Source organism: Paralichthys olivaceus, chromosome 8 (assembly GCF_024713975.1).
Source record: "Paralichthys olivaceus isolate ysfri-2021 chromosome 8, ASM2471397v2, whole genome shotgun sequence".
NCBI classification, from domain to species: Eukaryota; Metazoa; Chordata; class Actinopteri; order Pleuronectiformes; family Paralichthyidae; genus Paralichthys; species Paralichthys olivaceus.
Window position 1 is genome coordinate 6,272,037 of NC_091100.1, and position 14,584 is coordinate 6,286,620.

General features: G+C 43.6%; 1 protein-coding gene across 2 annotated transcripts in view; it reads right to left on the bottom strand.

Annotated features, from left to right (window-relative positions):
* Window positions 1–118: 118 nt before the first annotated feature.
* Window positions 119–14,584, bottom strand: part of LOC109638238 (voltage-dependent T-type calcium channel subunit alpha-1H-like) — a 45,993-nt gene continuing 31,527 nt past the window's right edge. Inside the window, exons 22-35 of one of the 2 annotated variants that reach the window (XM_069529770.1) lie at window positions 14,400–14,526; window positions 12,386–12,511; window positions 12,113–12,202; window positions 11,495–11,687; window positions 9,718–9,869; window positions 9,497–9,606; window positions 9,275–9,408; window positions 9,097–9,167; window positions 7,071–7,149; window positions 6,585–6,706; window positions 5,918–6,235; window positions 5,685–5,829; window positions 4,668–5,227; window positions 119–3,022 (exon numbers count right to left, since the gene is read on the bottom strand). In XM_069529770.1, coding sequence (XP_069385871.1) covers window positions 2,324–3,022; window positions 4,668–5,227; window positions 5,685–5,829; window positions 5,918–6,235; window positions 6,585–6,706; window positions 7,071–7,149; window positions 9,097–9,167; window positions 9,275–9,408; window positions 9,497–9,606; window positions 9,718–9,869; window positions 11,495–11,687; window positions 12,113–12,202; window positions 12,386–12,511; window positions 14,400–14,526 — 2,926 coding nt within the window. In that variant the 3' untranslated portion in view covers window positions 119–2,323. Of the gene's footprint in view, window positions 3,023–4,667; window positions 5,228–5,684; window positions 5,836–5,917; window positions 6,236–6,584; window positions 6,707–7,070; window positions 7,150–9,096; window positions 9,168–9,274; window positions 9,409–9,496; window positions 9,607–9,717; window positions 9,870–11,494; window positions 11,688–12,112; window positions 12,203–12,385; window positions 12,512–14,399; window positions 14,527–14,584 lie in introns of both variants that reach the window. The other variant, XM_069529769.1, reaches the window with a different exon arrangement.

Consider the following 14,584-nt stretch of genomic DNA (forward strand, 5'->3'; position numbering starts at 1 on the left):
TATTTTTAGATTAAACAGCTCCCGTTGAAGGTCTACAGCCACTCCCACTGTGCGTGTGTTTGAATCTCTTTCTGCAGGGCGAGAGGACGGAGTTAGAAGCAAGGTCACAGAGTCAAAGGAAAGTCAGAAAGGAAGTGGTTTTATTTCAGCACTGTCCAATCATGTTGCTGCAGGTGAGCTCACCGTACGTCCCTTCTCTGCTTCAAAGAATCTGCAGGAACATTATATATATTTATACTATTATAAACATTTGCATCATCCAGAGTCATCACGAGCATCATCGTCATTCTGAAACACTGACGTCATCCATCCTCTCAATCCAGCACCTGCAGATAAAGTGACATTCGAAACTGTAGAAAGTTACCTTTGAAGCTCTCGTCACATCGCCGCCGTGTTAATAAAATATAGTGTCAGCCTTTTTCTACAAAGATTTTACACACTGTTACATCACCGGAATAAGCCCTTCAGTGCATCTGCTTCAGTCAAAATTTCACCTTGCACCCTTTAATACAGAATTATCTCCTCGAACATCCGCCGACCCTCGCGTCAGCTCTGGCTTCTGACAGCAGGGGGCAACCTTACGTCTGCAGGCCTGTGATCGCATGCTTCACACTCACCTGCGTCTGATCTACCTCTACCCTGAGAATACTAAGACAGAGAAAAGCAAAGTGGAAGGAGAGGAAGTGAGAAAACTATGCGAACATTTGAATGGGGAGGAAGCGAGGTAGAGACTAATAAAGCCTAGGTCACACTACAGGAATTTAACGTAGGGGCTCGAACAGCAAATTTCTTTTTTTTTTCTGTCAGGTTAGGGTGGTTTCAAGCATGGAGGAAAAAATCCTAGAAAAATCACGGAGATAACGAGGTTTTGTTAAAGTGAAATCTGAGAATGATCGAGCTGCATCCATTGGCAGTTTACTGCAGGTCAAGAGGTAAAAAAATTAGAATAGACGTCGTATTTAACATCTAAAAACTCCACTGCTGTTCAATTCGTTTTTTTGTTTTTGCAGGAATATGTCTCTTAAAAAACGATCCGTAGAAGTGTGCAATTACAAATTAAGCAATTTCATATAAAAAGCTTTAACTTTTGTAAGTTTAATCATTTAAAAAAGCAAATTTCTGCACCACTGAGCAAGAAAAGTAGAGACTTTAACAGTTTCAGTAAACGGTTCTGCAAAATCTTATGCGGCATAATTGATGCTGTTTGTAGATGCAGCGTAAGTGATTATCTGATGGTAGCTGTTTGAATTTTAATAATTCAAATGAATTCAATATTCATTTTAATATAAATAAAATATGCAATAGTTTTTCAAGCATAATGAACATTGGGTTTGATTCTCATTAGTCTTTGAAGATATCACCTTGGGTTTGAAGACAATGTTTTTTGAGAGATCCGCAGATTAAAGGAATTGTTGGCGAGTTGTTTCTCACTTTTTAACTTATTCATAGAAAACTTTTTCAAGTCTCAAGAGCATTCATTAAATTCTTCAGAGAAATAAAAGAAAGAAAAAAAGCTGGTGTCTGTGGCCCTCGGAGGACTGGAGCAAACACGACCAATTATTTCATCTGAACAGAATCAACCTGCCTGCACCCTGTCCGTTATCTTGTGCTCTCGTTGTGTGAGCGAGTCGCGGTAAAGTCGACTTCTAGCAGTTGCCAGGCAGTGAGCGTTCATGTGGAGACGTAGCTTTGACGAGGGGCCGATGGGAGAAGGTCGGGATGTATCGGTTGCATAATTTCAAAGTGTAGCCTGCGCTTCTTAGCTTTTCCAGGATTACCAACTCAAGCTTTAATCGGTACTTGAAATAATCATTGGTGGAAGTCTCTATATTTTCTGTCTCCATGTCTCTACGCAGTAACTTAACTGTACTGCACCTTTATTGTGATCCGGTCCTGTACTCTGACCTAGGCTTGAGATGCAAGGGTCAGGATGAGAGTGGGGGTAGAAGTAGGAGCACAAGCAGGGGTTAAGTTAGTGATTGGGTAAATATCGCAGGAGAGAGACTACTGTGTCTGAACTAAAGCTAGAACTATGAGGGAAGAAAAGGAAACGTCTCCTTGTGTGCATCTTGTGTGCAAATAGCACAGAGGGATAAAAGTCTTTGAACACACTCAAACATCATACACAGTCTGAATGAGTTCATCTCAAACACCGTGGTGGAATCTTGTGATTGGACGGGACAAGGCGAGGGGCGTGGCCTGAAACAGGAAATCGGTAATCCTTCCTGTTTCGGAATGCGACTCCCGCCCCTCTCGTGCACTCCAGCTGCACACTTGTCGCCTCCATTTTTAGAGAATAACCAATCCATCCACCCGTCTGAGTTCAGTCGTCCACGGAGCTCCCCTCTGCTTGATTAGGCGAGAGGCTCGTGGCGTCAAATGACAGAGTTCGCCTCCTCAGTTCAATGCTGCTGTCAATTAGCTGGGTTGCCATAGTGACTGGCTCCTCCCCCGGCGGCGGGCTCATCCTCTGCTTCCTCTTCCTGCCCGACACTGGGGATACTGATTGGCTGAGGCGGCTCCTGTGCTCCCCGGGGCTCGGGGTAAGGTGTCTGGTTTTGTGTGAGGAGCTGGGAGGAAGTTGTGTGTGTGAGTCAGTGTGAACAGAACTGTTTATGCGGCTGACTTCCTCATCAGCGTCGTCCAACTGTGGCCCCATGTTGGAGCCGGGGCTAAAGCTGGGCCCTCTGGAGCCACAGAGCGGAGCTGATTGGGTGGATTCGCCGCTGGAAACCTTCAGACTGGAAAAGCTCTGTGGACTGACAGGGCTTTTCTCAACCTTTGTGTCTGCCTGCAAGCCGCCGGCCTGCTCAGGTTCATGTTCACGTCCAGTGGTTTCACTGTGGCTCCGGCTGTGGCTGCGGCACGAGATGACCCTCTGAGGGTGTGTATATTTCAGCGTGTGCACACTGGACGATCGCTGGCGTGGTGGCGTGGAAGAGACAGTGGGCACAGTAAGGTGAGGCTCTGCCAGATTTTCCACTGAACCGCTCTGATCCAGTGAATCACAGCGCACAGCCTCCTGCAGAAACAACACAAACACACACTGACTGAGTACGATGTGATAACTCAGCACAACTGAAGAGTAAAATCTGTGAATGAATTAAATGAAGACAACAAACAATACAATTGTGGACGACTGCAGATCAACCTGGATTAAAATATAAAATAAAGAACAGCATTTTTTTAAAGAATGAATTCAACATCATCACATCCTGCGCTTAAGAACAATCTTGTAATGATTTATGATGAAGGACAGAGAATCTTTGTTCGTGCAACACAACACAACAGCTACACTAAGAAACATGGGAGAGACTTTGTCTATGTCCCATTCACTCTCTGCCTCTCTCTTCTAATCAGCTGACTGTGGGGTGTTTGCAGTTATCCAATCAGATTTTGCCATGATCTCAATCAGCCAATCGTGTTGATGCCACCAAACCGTAAATCTGTCATTTCAGTGAATCGCTGTGACCCGCCCTCCTCTCCAATCACCTTCAATCTCACCCCCTTTTCAAACTTGATGACATCATGACAGGTCCAAGAACAAAATGGGCTCTCGTTCGTATCACATCAATATCTTCTCTTATTGTGGACGACAACAAATGTAGTTTAATTTTTCTTATTGGAATAATTTCTTCTGAGTAAACTGGATATTTATAACCTATAAAGTGGATATTTTCTTAAATCTACCAATACTCAACTACCAGGAAATATGTGAAACAAAGAATCACTGGTCAGGGAAAAATTAGACAGAACGAATCTTAAAAGAAGAATTATATCTGTTGTTTTAGCTCATTTACTACAAGTCTTATTTTTTCCAGTTCTGTTTAAGATTCTGCAAACGTTGCCAATTTTCCTCCAATTCCAGGCATCATCAATTTCCATTACTGAAATTGTCTTGGTTTGTTTAATCCATCACTGTGAACACGTAATTCTTAATTACTGTAACTCCATTCATTTTTAACAGATAGAGGTGAAAAGTCTGCACCTCATCACCATGCAACAATAGTGTGACTTTGTGTTACATCCCCCACAGGTGTATGTGTGTAACCATGTGTGTTGTGTTACTGGCTGAATCTGGAGACCTGAACAAACACCTCTGGCTGTATAACGGCTGAGCAGCTGCATTGCAAAGTGTCTTGGGAACTTTTGTGGCACATATTTAGAATTATTTGATCAGGACTCAGTCTATAAAAATCTATGTTGAGGTGAGCAAAGATGTGATTTTTCAGTTGAATTTATGTAAATCAATTAATAAATAATTAAAAAAAACATTTTTTGTACCTTCCACCATCATTTTTTAAAATTTAAAATGTATTCTTCATATTATTAATCAAGCTTTATTTTATTATTATATATTATCAGAGAAGAGGACACAAGAGATGAGATGAAAAGAGAAGAGAATAGAAAAGATGAGAAGAGATGAGATGAGATGAGAAGAGAAGAAAAAAGATGAGAAGACAAGACAAGAGAAGAGAAGAGATGAGATGAGAAGACAAGAAATGAGATGAGAAGACAAAAGATGAGAAGACAAGAGATGAGATGAGAAGAAAAGAGATGAGATGAGAAGAGATGAGATGAGAAGAGAAGAGATGAGAAGAGATGAGGTGAGATGAGACGAGAAGACAAAAGAAGAGAGGAGAAGAGAAGAGTGGATGATAACACACCTGTCTTCGTAGCTGTCTGCTGGCGGTGTGGAAAGACGCTGGTCTCTTCAGGACTGAACTGTCGGGGACGTAGGAGGGACTCAACTTGTTTCTGTCCAAACTGTCTTCAGGACTGAGCCAATGAGAAGGCTGTCTGCTGGCACTGTGGGTGGGACTCAGTCTGAGGGACGGGTGTCTGTCCATACTGTGACTGGACATGAGTCTGGGTCTGTCTGTGTTATGTTCCTGGTTCAGCCTGTATCCGTCCATGCTGCGAGTAGAGCTGAGTCTGTGTCTGTTTATCCGATGTGCCGGGCTGAACTTGTATCCGTCGATGCTATGAGCTGAGTTCAGTCTGTGTCTGTTTATTCTGTGAGCGGGACTGAGCCTGTAGCCCTCCATGCTGTCAGCAGGACTGAGTCTGTGTGGGGAGTGTCTGTCGATGCTCTGGGAGGTGCTGAGGCAGATCATGGGCCTCAAGCTGCGGCCGGATCCCAGTGACGCGTGGCTGATGGCGGGCAGAGCTCCTGGAACCTGCAGCAGGGAGCCGCCACCACTGGAGGTCAGAGACGACATGGAGCCTGCAGAAATGAATGTTACAAGTAAACAATCACACAACAGAATAGGGTGGAGCACTTCAGAGCCATAATCCGCGTTACTGACCAAGCATGTGTGTACAAACAAGGAATTTAACTTTGTTTCTGTGGCTCTCAGTGTATTGACACAAACATAAAGACATAAAGCAGAAAATAAGCAGGGCTGAACAAATAATATATTTACATTTATTTTATTGATTATAAGCTGTTCTAAAGCTGCTCTAGGAAAGGACCATCACCAATGTACTCTATGTTCAGTTTGTCAATGTTGTGAAAATAGTCTTTTCTTCTGTCAGGCCTGTAATAACAGAGGCACTCATGGTGCCACATCACACCCCAGCTGCCTTTTAAGCTATTTGTGGAAGCAATAATCTTTACAGCAATCAGTTAGCACAGTAAAATCAGCTGCCTTAATTGAATTGGCTATAAATAGCGTAAGTACCTGAGTAGCTGTAGCCGGAGTAGGCCTCGTGTCCAACGGGAGGATAAGGGGAACATCTTAGTGGCTGAACGTAGCTGTCGCTGGGGAGAGACATCATGCGTCCCATGCTCAGCAGGTTGCCTTGGGAACACTCCTCATCCTCGACCTGCACCTGCCACATGAGATCATCATCGTCAGTGTCACCTCCCTTCCCTTCCACACGTGCAGAAATATGAACACATGCCGAACGTCACCTGAGCAGGTGCATCCACGTTCGGCCCGGGGGCTCCGCTCAAAGACACAGCACTGAGACGCCGGCTGGCCTCCTCCCTCTCCTCCCTCTCCTTCCTCTCCTCCTGCTCCTTCCTCTCCTCCCGCTCCTTCCTCTCCTCCATCTCCTCCAGCTGCGCCTCCTTGTTGCTCTCCTCCAGGTGCTTCATCAGAACAGCCACAACCACGTTGACCAGCACAAACTGAGCCGTGAGGACAAAGGTGACAAAGTAGACCGGGGAGATCAAGGGCAGGTAGGTGAGGCAGTGGCGATCCTGCGGGCGACACTCACGCAGAGTGTCCTGGGGGACGGTGATAAGAGAAGAGGACTAACATTATGTATGAAGCAATAAAGGAAGCAGATAACAGATAAAGGGATTAAGGTGATATTCAGGTCTATTAACGCAGGAGGCTGTGTTTTCTCTCCTCTCCAACAGGGGGGGATGTTGATCTGAGCGTGAAAGGACCTTGAGCCTGTCAAAGAAGAATAACGCACCCTCCTAACCCTCTAATATCAGCAGCTCTTAGTCTGTCGTAAAAGCAGTGATCTGCCTTCCGCTTAATGCAACACCTGTCTCATAACTGATACTTGCATATGTCTGTGCATATGCCTTAAAAACTCCAGGGGAGAGAGAGAGAGATAGAAATAACCTTCATAATCCCATTCCAGTTGTCCCCGGTGGACACCCTGAAGAGTGTGAGGAAAGCCATGCCAAAGTTGTCAAAGGTAGCGTGGCGACTGAGGCCCTCGCACGGGTTCTCGTCCGAACACTCTGAAAGAGGGCGAAAAGAGGGAGGGAGCGTAAGAGGCGTCGAGTGTGAAGGAGGGAGACGAGGGGAGAGAAGAAAGTGTGTGTAGATTAAAGCACTGACAAGAACATTGATTCTAAATTGACATAATTAATGTATGCAACACAACAAAATTTATTCATGTTACGCAATCCACGGGTATCTCACCAATGTCAGCTGAGGCACGCACACACGCACACACTCACACACACGGACATCTGCACATCAGCACTGATTTATATGCATGCACACACTCGCACACACACACACACACACACACACACACACACGCACACACACACACGCACACACGCACATGCATGCACATACACGCGCACACACACTAACCCAGTTTTCCAAAGAGCTCAACTCCCAGAGCTGCATAGATGAAGAACAGCAACATGAAGAGCAGACCCAGATTCCCCACCTAGACGGACATATTACAGGCACACACAGATATATACAGTGTATGATACACAGAGAAAAAGACATGTACAGTAGAGAGAGAGAGAGAGAGAGAGTGAGCGATGCAAACATGCAAACAGATAGAAGAGAAGCCATAGACAGCAAAGCCTTACTGGATTGATGTTTACTACTTCTTAGAAACTAACAGGAGCCATCGAGATACCTGGAGTTGAATCATATCTCACATTTCAGTTTCAGAAACACAGATACACTTTCACAGCCTGGATCCAGTCCTCATGAATGACAAACGTGTTTGTGTATTCAAAACGCAGCAAGCAATTCAAATGGACTTGACTCGCCTTCCCTCGTCGAGATGTCTAGTGAGATGATGCAGAGAACAACCGATGAAGCGCAGGGGACTCCACTGCAGAGCGCTCAATCCCCATGTGTCGCTCGCGGTCCCTACTGGTTTGTGAGAACAGCTGTGTTTTAATGTGAAGCTCCATGTGATTTTGGAATTCTAGTTTGAGAGGAGATCCTAAAATGGGTCCACCTCAGGACTACACCTCAAACAGATGATAAATGTGTGCTGGGTTTCTTGTTTGTTATTCATGCACCACACTCCCTGAAGCTTCGTGCACTGCCCCACATCCGACGTCATACTTGACTGTTCTCAATTCAATTCAGTTTTATTTGTTTTTATCTGCACTTTTCATTGAAAGACCGAGATCATAAAAAATTATAGAGAAACCGAACAGTTTCCAAAACGAGCGAGCAGTTTGTTCACTGTTATTCACTAATCACTACTCATTTAATATTCAACGAGATTTATGATAATTATCGTATTTAACGATCATTTTGTCCTCTATATGATCAAGAATGTAAAGAGTCTCACAATCTACGATAACTTCATAATTTAGTTACAGTATTCGGAGCTAAAATAATCGGTATCGTAAAATATGGATCCTTCACCTGTGTTTACGAATGCTTGTTGAGATGATGTACATTCATAATCAGTAATCAACACAGCAGAAAGCCCCTTAAGATAGACACAGCTGATCTCTGAACCCAGTGGCCATCAGAGCGAAAATTGTTTTCCATCTGAGAAGACCTTGAGGCTGATGGGAATGCTACAAGCTTTGAAAATTGAAAAAGTTAAATACTATAGACAATTCGCCTTGTGATTAAATAATGTCATGGCAATATTCTGGATGGTCTAGTCTTGACCAAAATGGTTCTGCAAGCAGTCGACATTAACATCCTTGGTGCAAAGCTAACTAACGTTTTCCGAGACACTGCACTTCAGTCCTTGCTCATGAATTTCTGGTTGAGACCAACAATAGCAGTGAATCAAAAACAAAGCATCATCAATGAGACAGGAGCCGTTGCAGAGGGCTCCAGCAGAGAGAGAAAAATCACTCATGCTGCTGCTGCCATCCAGAAATCCTCTCGGCTTGTAGCATTCCGCTAATTTTACTCTCCAGCTCACAAGCAGTGAAACAGCGGAGAGAAATACTGCAGCCGTTATAACTTGACAGAATTTTACAACCCTGCCTCAGAGGACAATAGATTGCTGTGTGGTGTCTTCGTGTGCGATAAGACTTTAACTGGACTTTCATATTTCAGCTTCTTACGGATGGCGTGTACCAAAACAACCGCACCAGAGCAGCCACGAATTTCTGTGCACATAAAGTTACAGTTTAACTGGTGATCAATGTAGGAATCAGTATTTAGCCTTAAGCTAAACATGCATGTGACTTAATGCCTGTCGAGTAGTTATTTGGTGTCTCTGGGTTAACACCAGCCGGCTGGGAAATCAGTGATGTCGGTAAATCATGGGGGAGGCTGTCGGTGCCAGGCCTCATAAATTGCTTAATAAAACAAGCTGTCTGCGTTTCATCAGATCTGGAAACCAGGCGAGCGATTGAACACACATTATTTGAGTTGTAGCGTCAGTGCGGCCTCTTACCTGAGGCAGGGCTTGCATCACAGTGTCCAGCAGTGACCTCATCCCTGTGGCCATCTTCAAGAGCTTCAGCACTGAAACATTACAACGCGGCACTTCTTGTCAGTGACATATCATCCTGTTTGTTTGTGTGTGTGTAGTTTCTTTTATTGTTTGTGTCACTGTGTGTGTGTGTGTGTACCTCGTGTTATCCTCAGGACTCTCATGATGCGTATGATGGTTGGGTTGATGGGCAGGGAAGCACTCAGGTCGATTTCTTCCAACGCAATTCCCATGATGGACAACAACACAATGGCAAGGTCCAGCTGGTTCCATCTTGACACACACACACACACACACAATTTCAGTTTGCAGACGCTGTATGTTTCGAAGCGTCTTTGTTTTCATGCAAGTCCGTGATTACCTCTCTTTGAAAAAGCGGCGCAGGCCGAAGGCGACGAGTTTGAGGATGGCCTCGATGACAAAAACCACCGTGAAGACATAATTGCAGTACTTCAGTATTTCCTCGAAGTACTGCAGGAAGCACACACACACACACTTCAAAAACCCACTGTAGCTGTACTGTCCCGGCACCTTCATTACTATGGTTCTAGGACAGGTAGAAGAAGGTGTTGCCATGGTTACCTGAGGCTGGTTGTAGTGCTCCATGCTCATGGTGAGGAGGTTCGTGAAGATGATGATGGTGATGAAGAGGTCCAGGTAGTGGCTGGTGCACACGGTGTGGATGGATCGTCGCAGCGGGGAGTAGTCCGAGTAATATGGTTTCTCCTGGGCCCCTGTGTCGCACACACACACACAAACACACACAGTCATTAAAACACTTCGGAAATAAAAATACGATATGGGCTATGAAGTCATTGATGAAGTGAGTGCCAAGTTGTGCACCACTGTGTGTGCGAGTATATGTGTGTGTGTGTGTGTGTGTGTGTGTGTGTGTGTGTGTGTACAGACTAAAACTGCCACCTCAGGAATTCAATCCTATCCATCACCCATATACACACACGCCATGGCACCTCAAGGTGTCTTTGGGCAGAAACCCTCGCTGTCTGCTGCCAGACAGTTAACTGACAAAGAGAAAAGCAATACTACAGATTACACTGCAGAGAGAGGGGGAGAGAGAGAGGGGGACAGAGCGAGGTACAAATGAGGGAGAGCGAGGGAGTTGGTGAGTGTGCAGTGGCATTAAGTGAGTTTTATATTGGTTGAAAATATGCACATGCTCAAACTACTTGTATGCAGAAAAAATAGGTTTATCGTCTGTGAGTGTAATATTACATCAAAACGTAATGGCCACAAGTACACAGACGCCCTTGTCTTGTATACATTTTGTCACTGGGCTTTTTTTCATGGTTCGGACCCTTAGCTTAAGTTAAGGGAAATCTTAATGCTACAGAGAGCAGTGTTTTAGGAAAATAATGTGACTCCAACTTTGGAGTATCAACTCCTGTGTGAACAAAGTCCGGTCAATAAAAGGATGTTTTTTTTCCAGAACTGGGCTCCGCAGGGTCTTGACCTCAGCCACATCCGACACCTTTGGGACGAACTGCAAACACATCACGTTTCCAGTGTCCTCTGGATGCAGTTGTTCCTTTTTCTGTCAGCCTGTCCTTCAGCAGCCACATTTCTAATATTTTAGTAGTTGTTTGATTGCCATTTTTTTTTTTCCCATCCCATTTACACTGAGGAAAAACACTGTGTTCCTTCCTCAGCTGAAAGGATATAAACAAACAAGTTTGTCTCGATGAATGTGTGTGTGATGTCCTCGTCATTGTTAGAGTCGACATTAACACTCCGGCAGATGTTGTGAAGCAACTGAGCACTGAAAATAATGCTCCCAAGGCTGAAAGGAACTGCAGCCAGGTCACAAACCATAGACTATGTAAAGATGGACGACGCAGCTGCACTGTCTCCCACTATCCAGAAAAATATATCTTGGACGCAGACGCGGCCATCTCGCACCAATGACGTCATCTAGACCCAGAGTTTGCCCAGTAGCGATCGGGGGAGGGAGCCTCGATATCAAGGTCCCACTGAAACACATGCTCGACCAAAGCTGCCAAACTTGACGTTTCAAACCATTTCTACAGCGTCAAGTAATTCAATATAAAAATTAATAGAGTTTGAGAAGAATGACCTCAAACAACAGAAACCATCTATGAGAAACATTTCTATTGACGGAGACTTTGACCTTTTATAATTTGGCCCGTGTCCAATCCAGTAACATAGAGAAGACGCTTTAATGGAGCCGTCATGTCGTCCATCTTTAGTTTCAGTCTATGTTTCAAATTCATGAGGAATATCTCCACAGAAGAGTTGAGTCTGTTACTATAGTGCCCATGTTTTTGTGATAATCTGGTGTCCACATATTTCCCATTCCCCACCCTCCCATCCCCTTCCTCACTTCTCCTCCTCTTCTCCAGCCGCTTCTGTCGCTTCTCTTCCCTCAGCCGCGCCTCCTCCTCCTCCTGCTGCTGGCGACACTTGTGAAAGTTTTCCACCACCACACCCACAAACATGTTGAGCACAAAGAAGCTGACGATGAGGAGGAACGAGATGAAGAACAGCAGCATCCAGGGGTCGTTGTTTCTTATTGGCTGCAGCAGAAGATAAGACAGAGAGAGAGAGAGGACAGAAAAGAGGTGTGGAGGTAGCGTAGGGACAAAAAGGAGAAAGGGGGGAACCAAAGAGTGATGAACAAGGGGTGAGGTGGGGTGGAGAAGAAGAGGAGAGAGCATAAACAAGAAGACAATGTAAGTAATGAGTCAGCAGTGAAACTGCCAGCACTGTCAAGTCACATCTATTTCTCCATCTGCCTTCTCTCTTTCCGTGCACCTCCCCTCTCTCCTGAAATATTCCTTCTCTCCTGAAACATTTCCCCTTTCTGCTTGAAAAAAAACCCAAACCCAAGATCAAATGCAACCTGAGTCTGACACAAAACACAGAGAAATACAAAATACACGGGATTAACAGTCTCCTCATTTCTCTCTTTGTGTGTGTGTGTGTGTGTGTGTGCTCTTACCTGCTGATCCACTCCGACAGCATCCAGGCCATCATACATGATGCTGACCCAGCCGTCTTTACACGACAGGACAAACAGTGACATCAGCGCCTGGAAGAGCGAGACACATGTAAAGCAGCGTCATGCTGTCAGTCAGTTTGTACGAGCGTGTGTCTTTGTTATGGGGACAAAAAGCAAGTCTCTATAACATAAGTCATTATATTTAAACATATGTAAATGTGTGTGTGTTTGCGTGTGTGTGTGTGTGTGTGTGTGTGTGTGTGTGAGAGAGACCTGTCCCAGGTTGTCAAAGTTGTATTTCCTGCGCATCCAGCGGTATCCTGCGTTCAGACACTGAGTTTTATTGGTGATGTTACTGATGTCGAGTCCGTCGCAGTAGAAGAATTTCCCCTTAAACAGCTGCAACCAGAGAGATGTGTGCACCGGAAACAACCCGTTACCACAAGGTAACATAGACAGATGAGATTTGTGTACTTGTGTACAGCAAAGTGCTGAGTGAGAGCCATACAGGCCTCCTAATTCATTTACTCATTCAGCTAATGGGGCCCATGGTAAGGATACGAGAAAATCTGCATAAAAGAAAACAACTAATCAGATATTTGCTCGAAGACTGAAAAACCAACGGCTCCACGTTCTGCACTAGAACCTGGCGGAAACTCAGTTCAGGTTTTCTCCAGGTTCTGATAATAACATTTGCAGAATCTGATAAACCACACCTCTCTGTATCAGATTTCATATCACAGCAGAGCAGATGGGAACAACAACATTAGCAAACATTTGGCTCGTGCCGCAGCTTCTTGGAGATTCAAGCATCAGCCTCGTACACTTTCATTAAAAGGCCCTGGGTCTCCACGTTCTGCCTTCTCTGCAGCATCACCACAAGTGGGCAGTATAGAGTGGGGTATCTTCACAGTCACTGAACACAGTGTATGTTGCAGTATAGATATCCAAACACCATCTGGTCCAGTTTGCCTCACAGCCATAACTAGCACTGTAACACTCCAGCCTGCAGCGTTCTCAGATAATCCACTCAAACTGTGTTTTTTAACAAATATGCTGTAGTGTTAATATTAGCTTCAGCATTCATCAAGCTTCATTTACTGTGACAGGGTTGCGTGTGAGTATTCGCAGCAAGATTTTCAAAAAGAGAGAAAATAGCACTTGTGGGGGAAATTCTTCTTGAATATTTAGGTTTGATGAATAAATTTGCTTTAATTTACGCCCCATGGAGAGAAGACCAAACGGGGCTGTTCTCTGAAAGCACTTTCAGAGAGTCGTGACTTCTTCATCATCAGGCGTTTTTCTGACCCCACGACAAGATTGATTAAATCAGCTGCACATTCAGGTCAATCATCTCTGTACAATGGCCTCTAATGATAACTCTCAGGTGACTGTTGTATGCACTCTTTATAATATTATATAACTAAATGTTAAATGTTAATTTCACACATACATAATAGGATGACCATGAATATATATATATATATATGTTTTTGTATGACTATAAGGGCCACTTAAAGGAAAAAATAAAATAATATTAATTAAATCATGACTTATCCTTATAATATTATGACTTTTTTCTGATAAAAAATATGAATTTATTCTCATAACATTTCAACTTAATTCTCATAATTATAGGGATGTAAGAGTTTAATCAAAAATAAATTCATTCTTCTCAATTGTTTACTTTAAAGGATTTTTTCCAATATTTCACCAGGAAAATAACATGAAAAAATTACAAATTTACGAAAACATTTTTATCATTAATTATTTTCTTTCACAATTATCATAAAGAGATTGGTAGCCATTGTTTTTTACAATGTGATTGATCAAATTTTTTATGGCTTATTTATTAATTAATTTTTAATATTAAAATGGATAATAACTGCATCAAATAAATAAATAACAACATTTTTAATTAATGATATTAATAATAGAAAAATCCAGGTGAAAATGGATTTAAAATTTAACTCAAAAAGAAACTCTCTCAGCACAATCCCCCTGTAGCTGAACCATTGTTTTTATAATTACTTTCAGGGACTCGGTGCATAATCAGCTGCTCATTTGCATTTTATCCCAATTTTTTTCTCTTCACTTTTTATTACCTGAAGCATTTTCCAAGCTCTGCCTCATTTATTCTAAACCGCGGTGATCAGTGTCGTCCCGCAGAGGTAAACACAAGCTTCGGATATTTGGTGACATTTAACACTGTGACAATAAGTTTAAACTTAAATGCTGAACGAGCAGCAGTTGATGAGGAGGAAACATATGGAGTTCAAATGTTTACCTGGACTCCTAATATTCCAAAGACGATGAAAAAAGCACAGCAGATGAGGACGATGTTACCGATGGGTCTGAGGGACGTGATGAGAGTCTCCACCACCAGTTTGAGACCTGGCGCTCGACTTATCACCCTGTAAAACACACAAAACACACAATCACAGACACACATTAATATACACTGTACACACA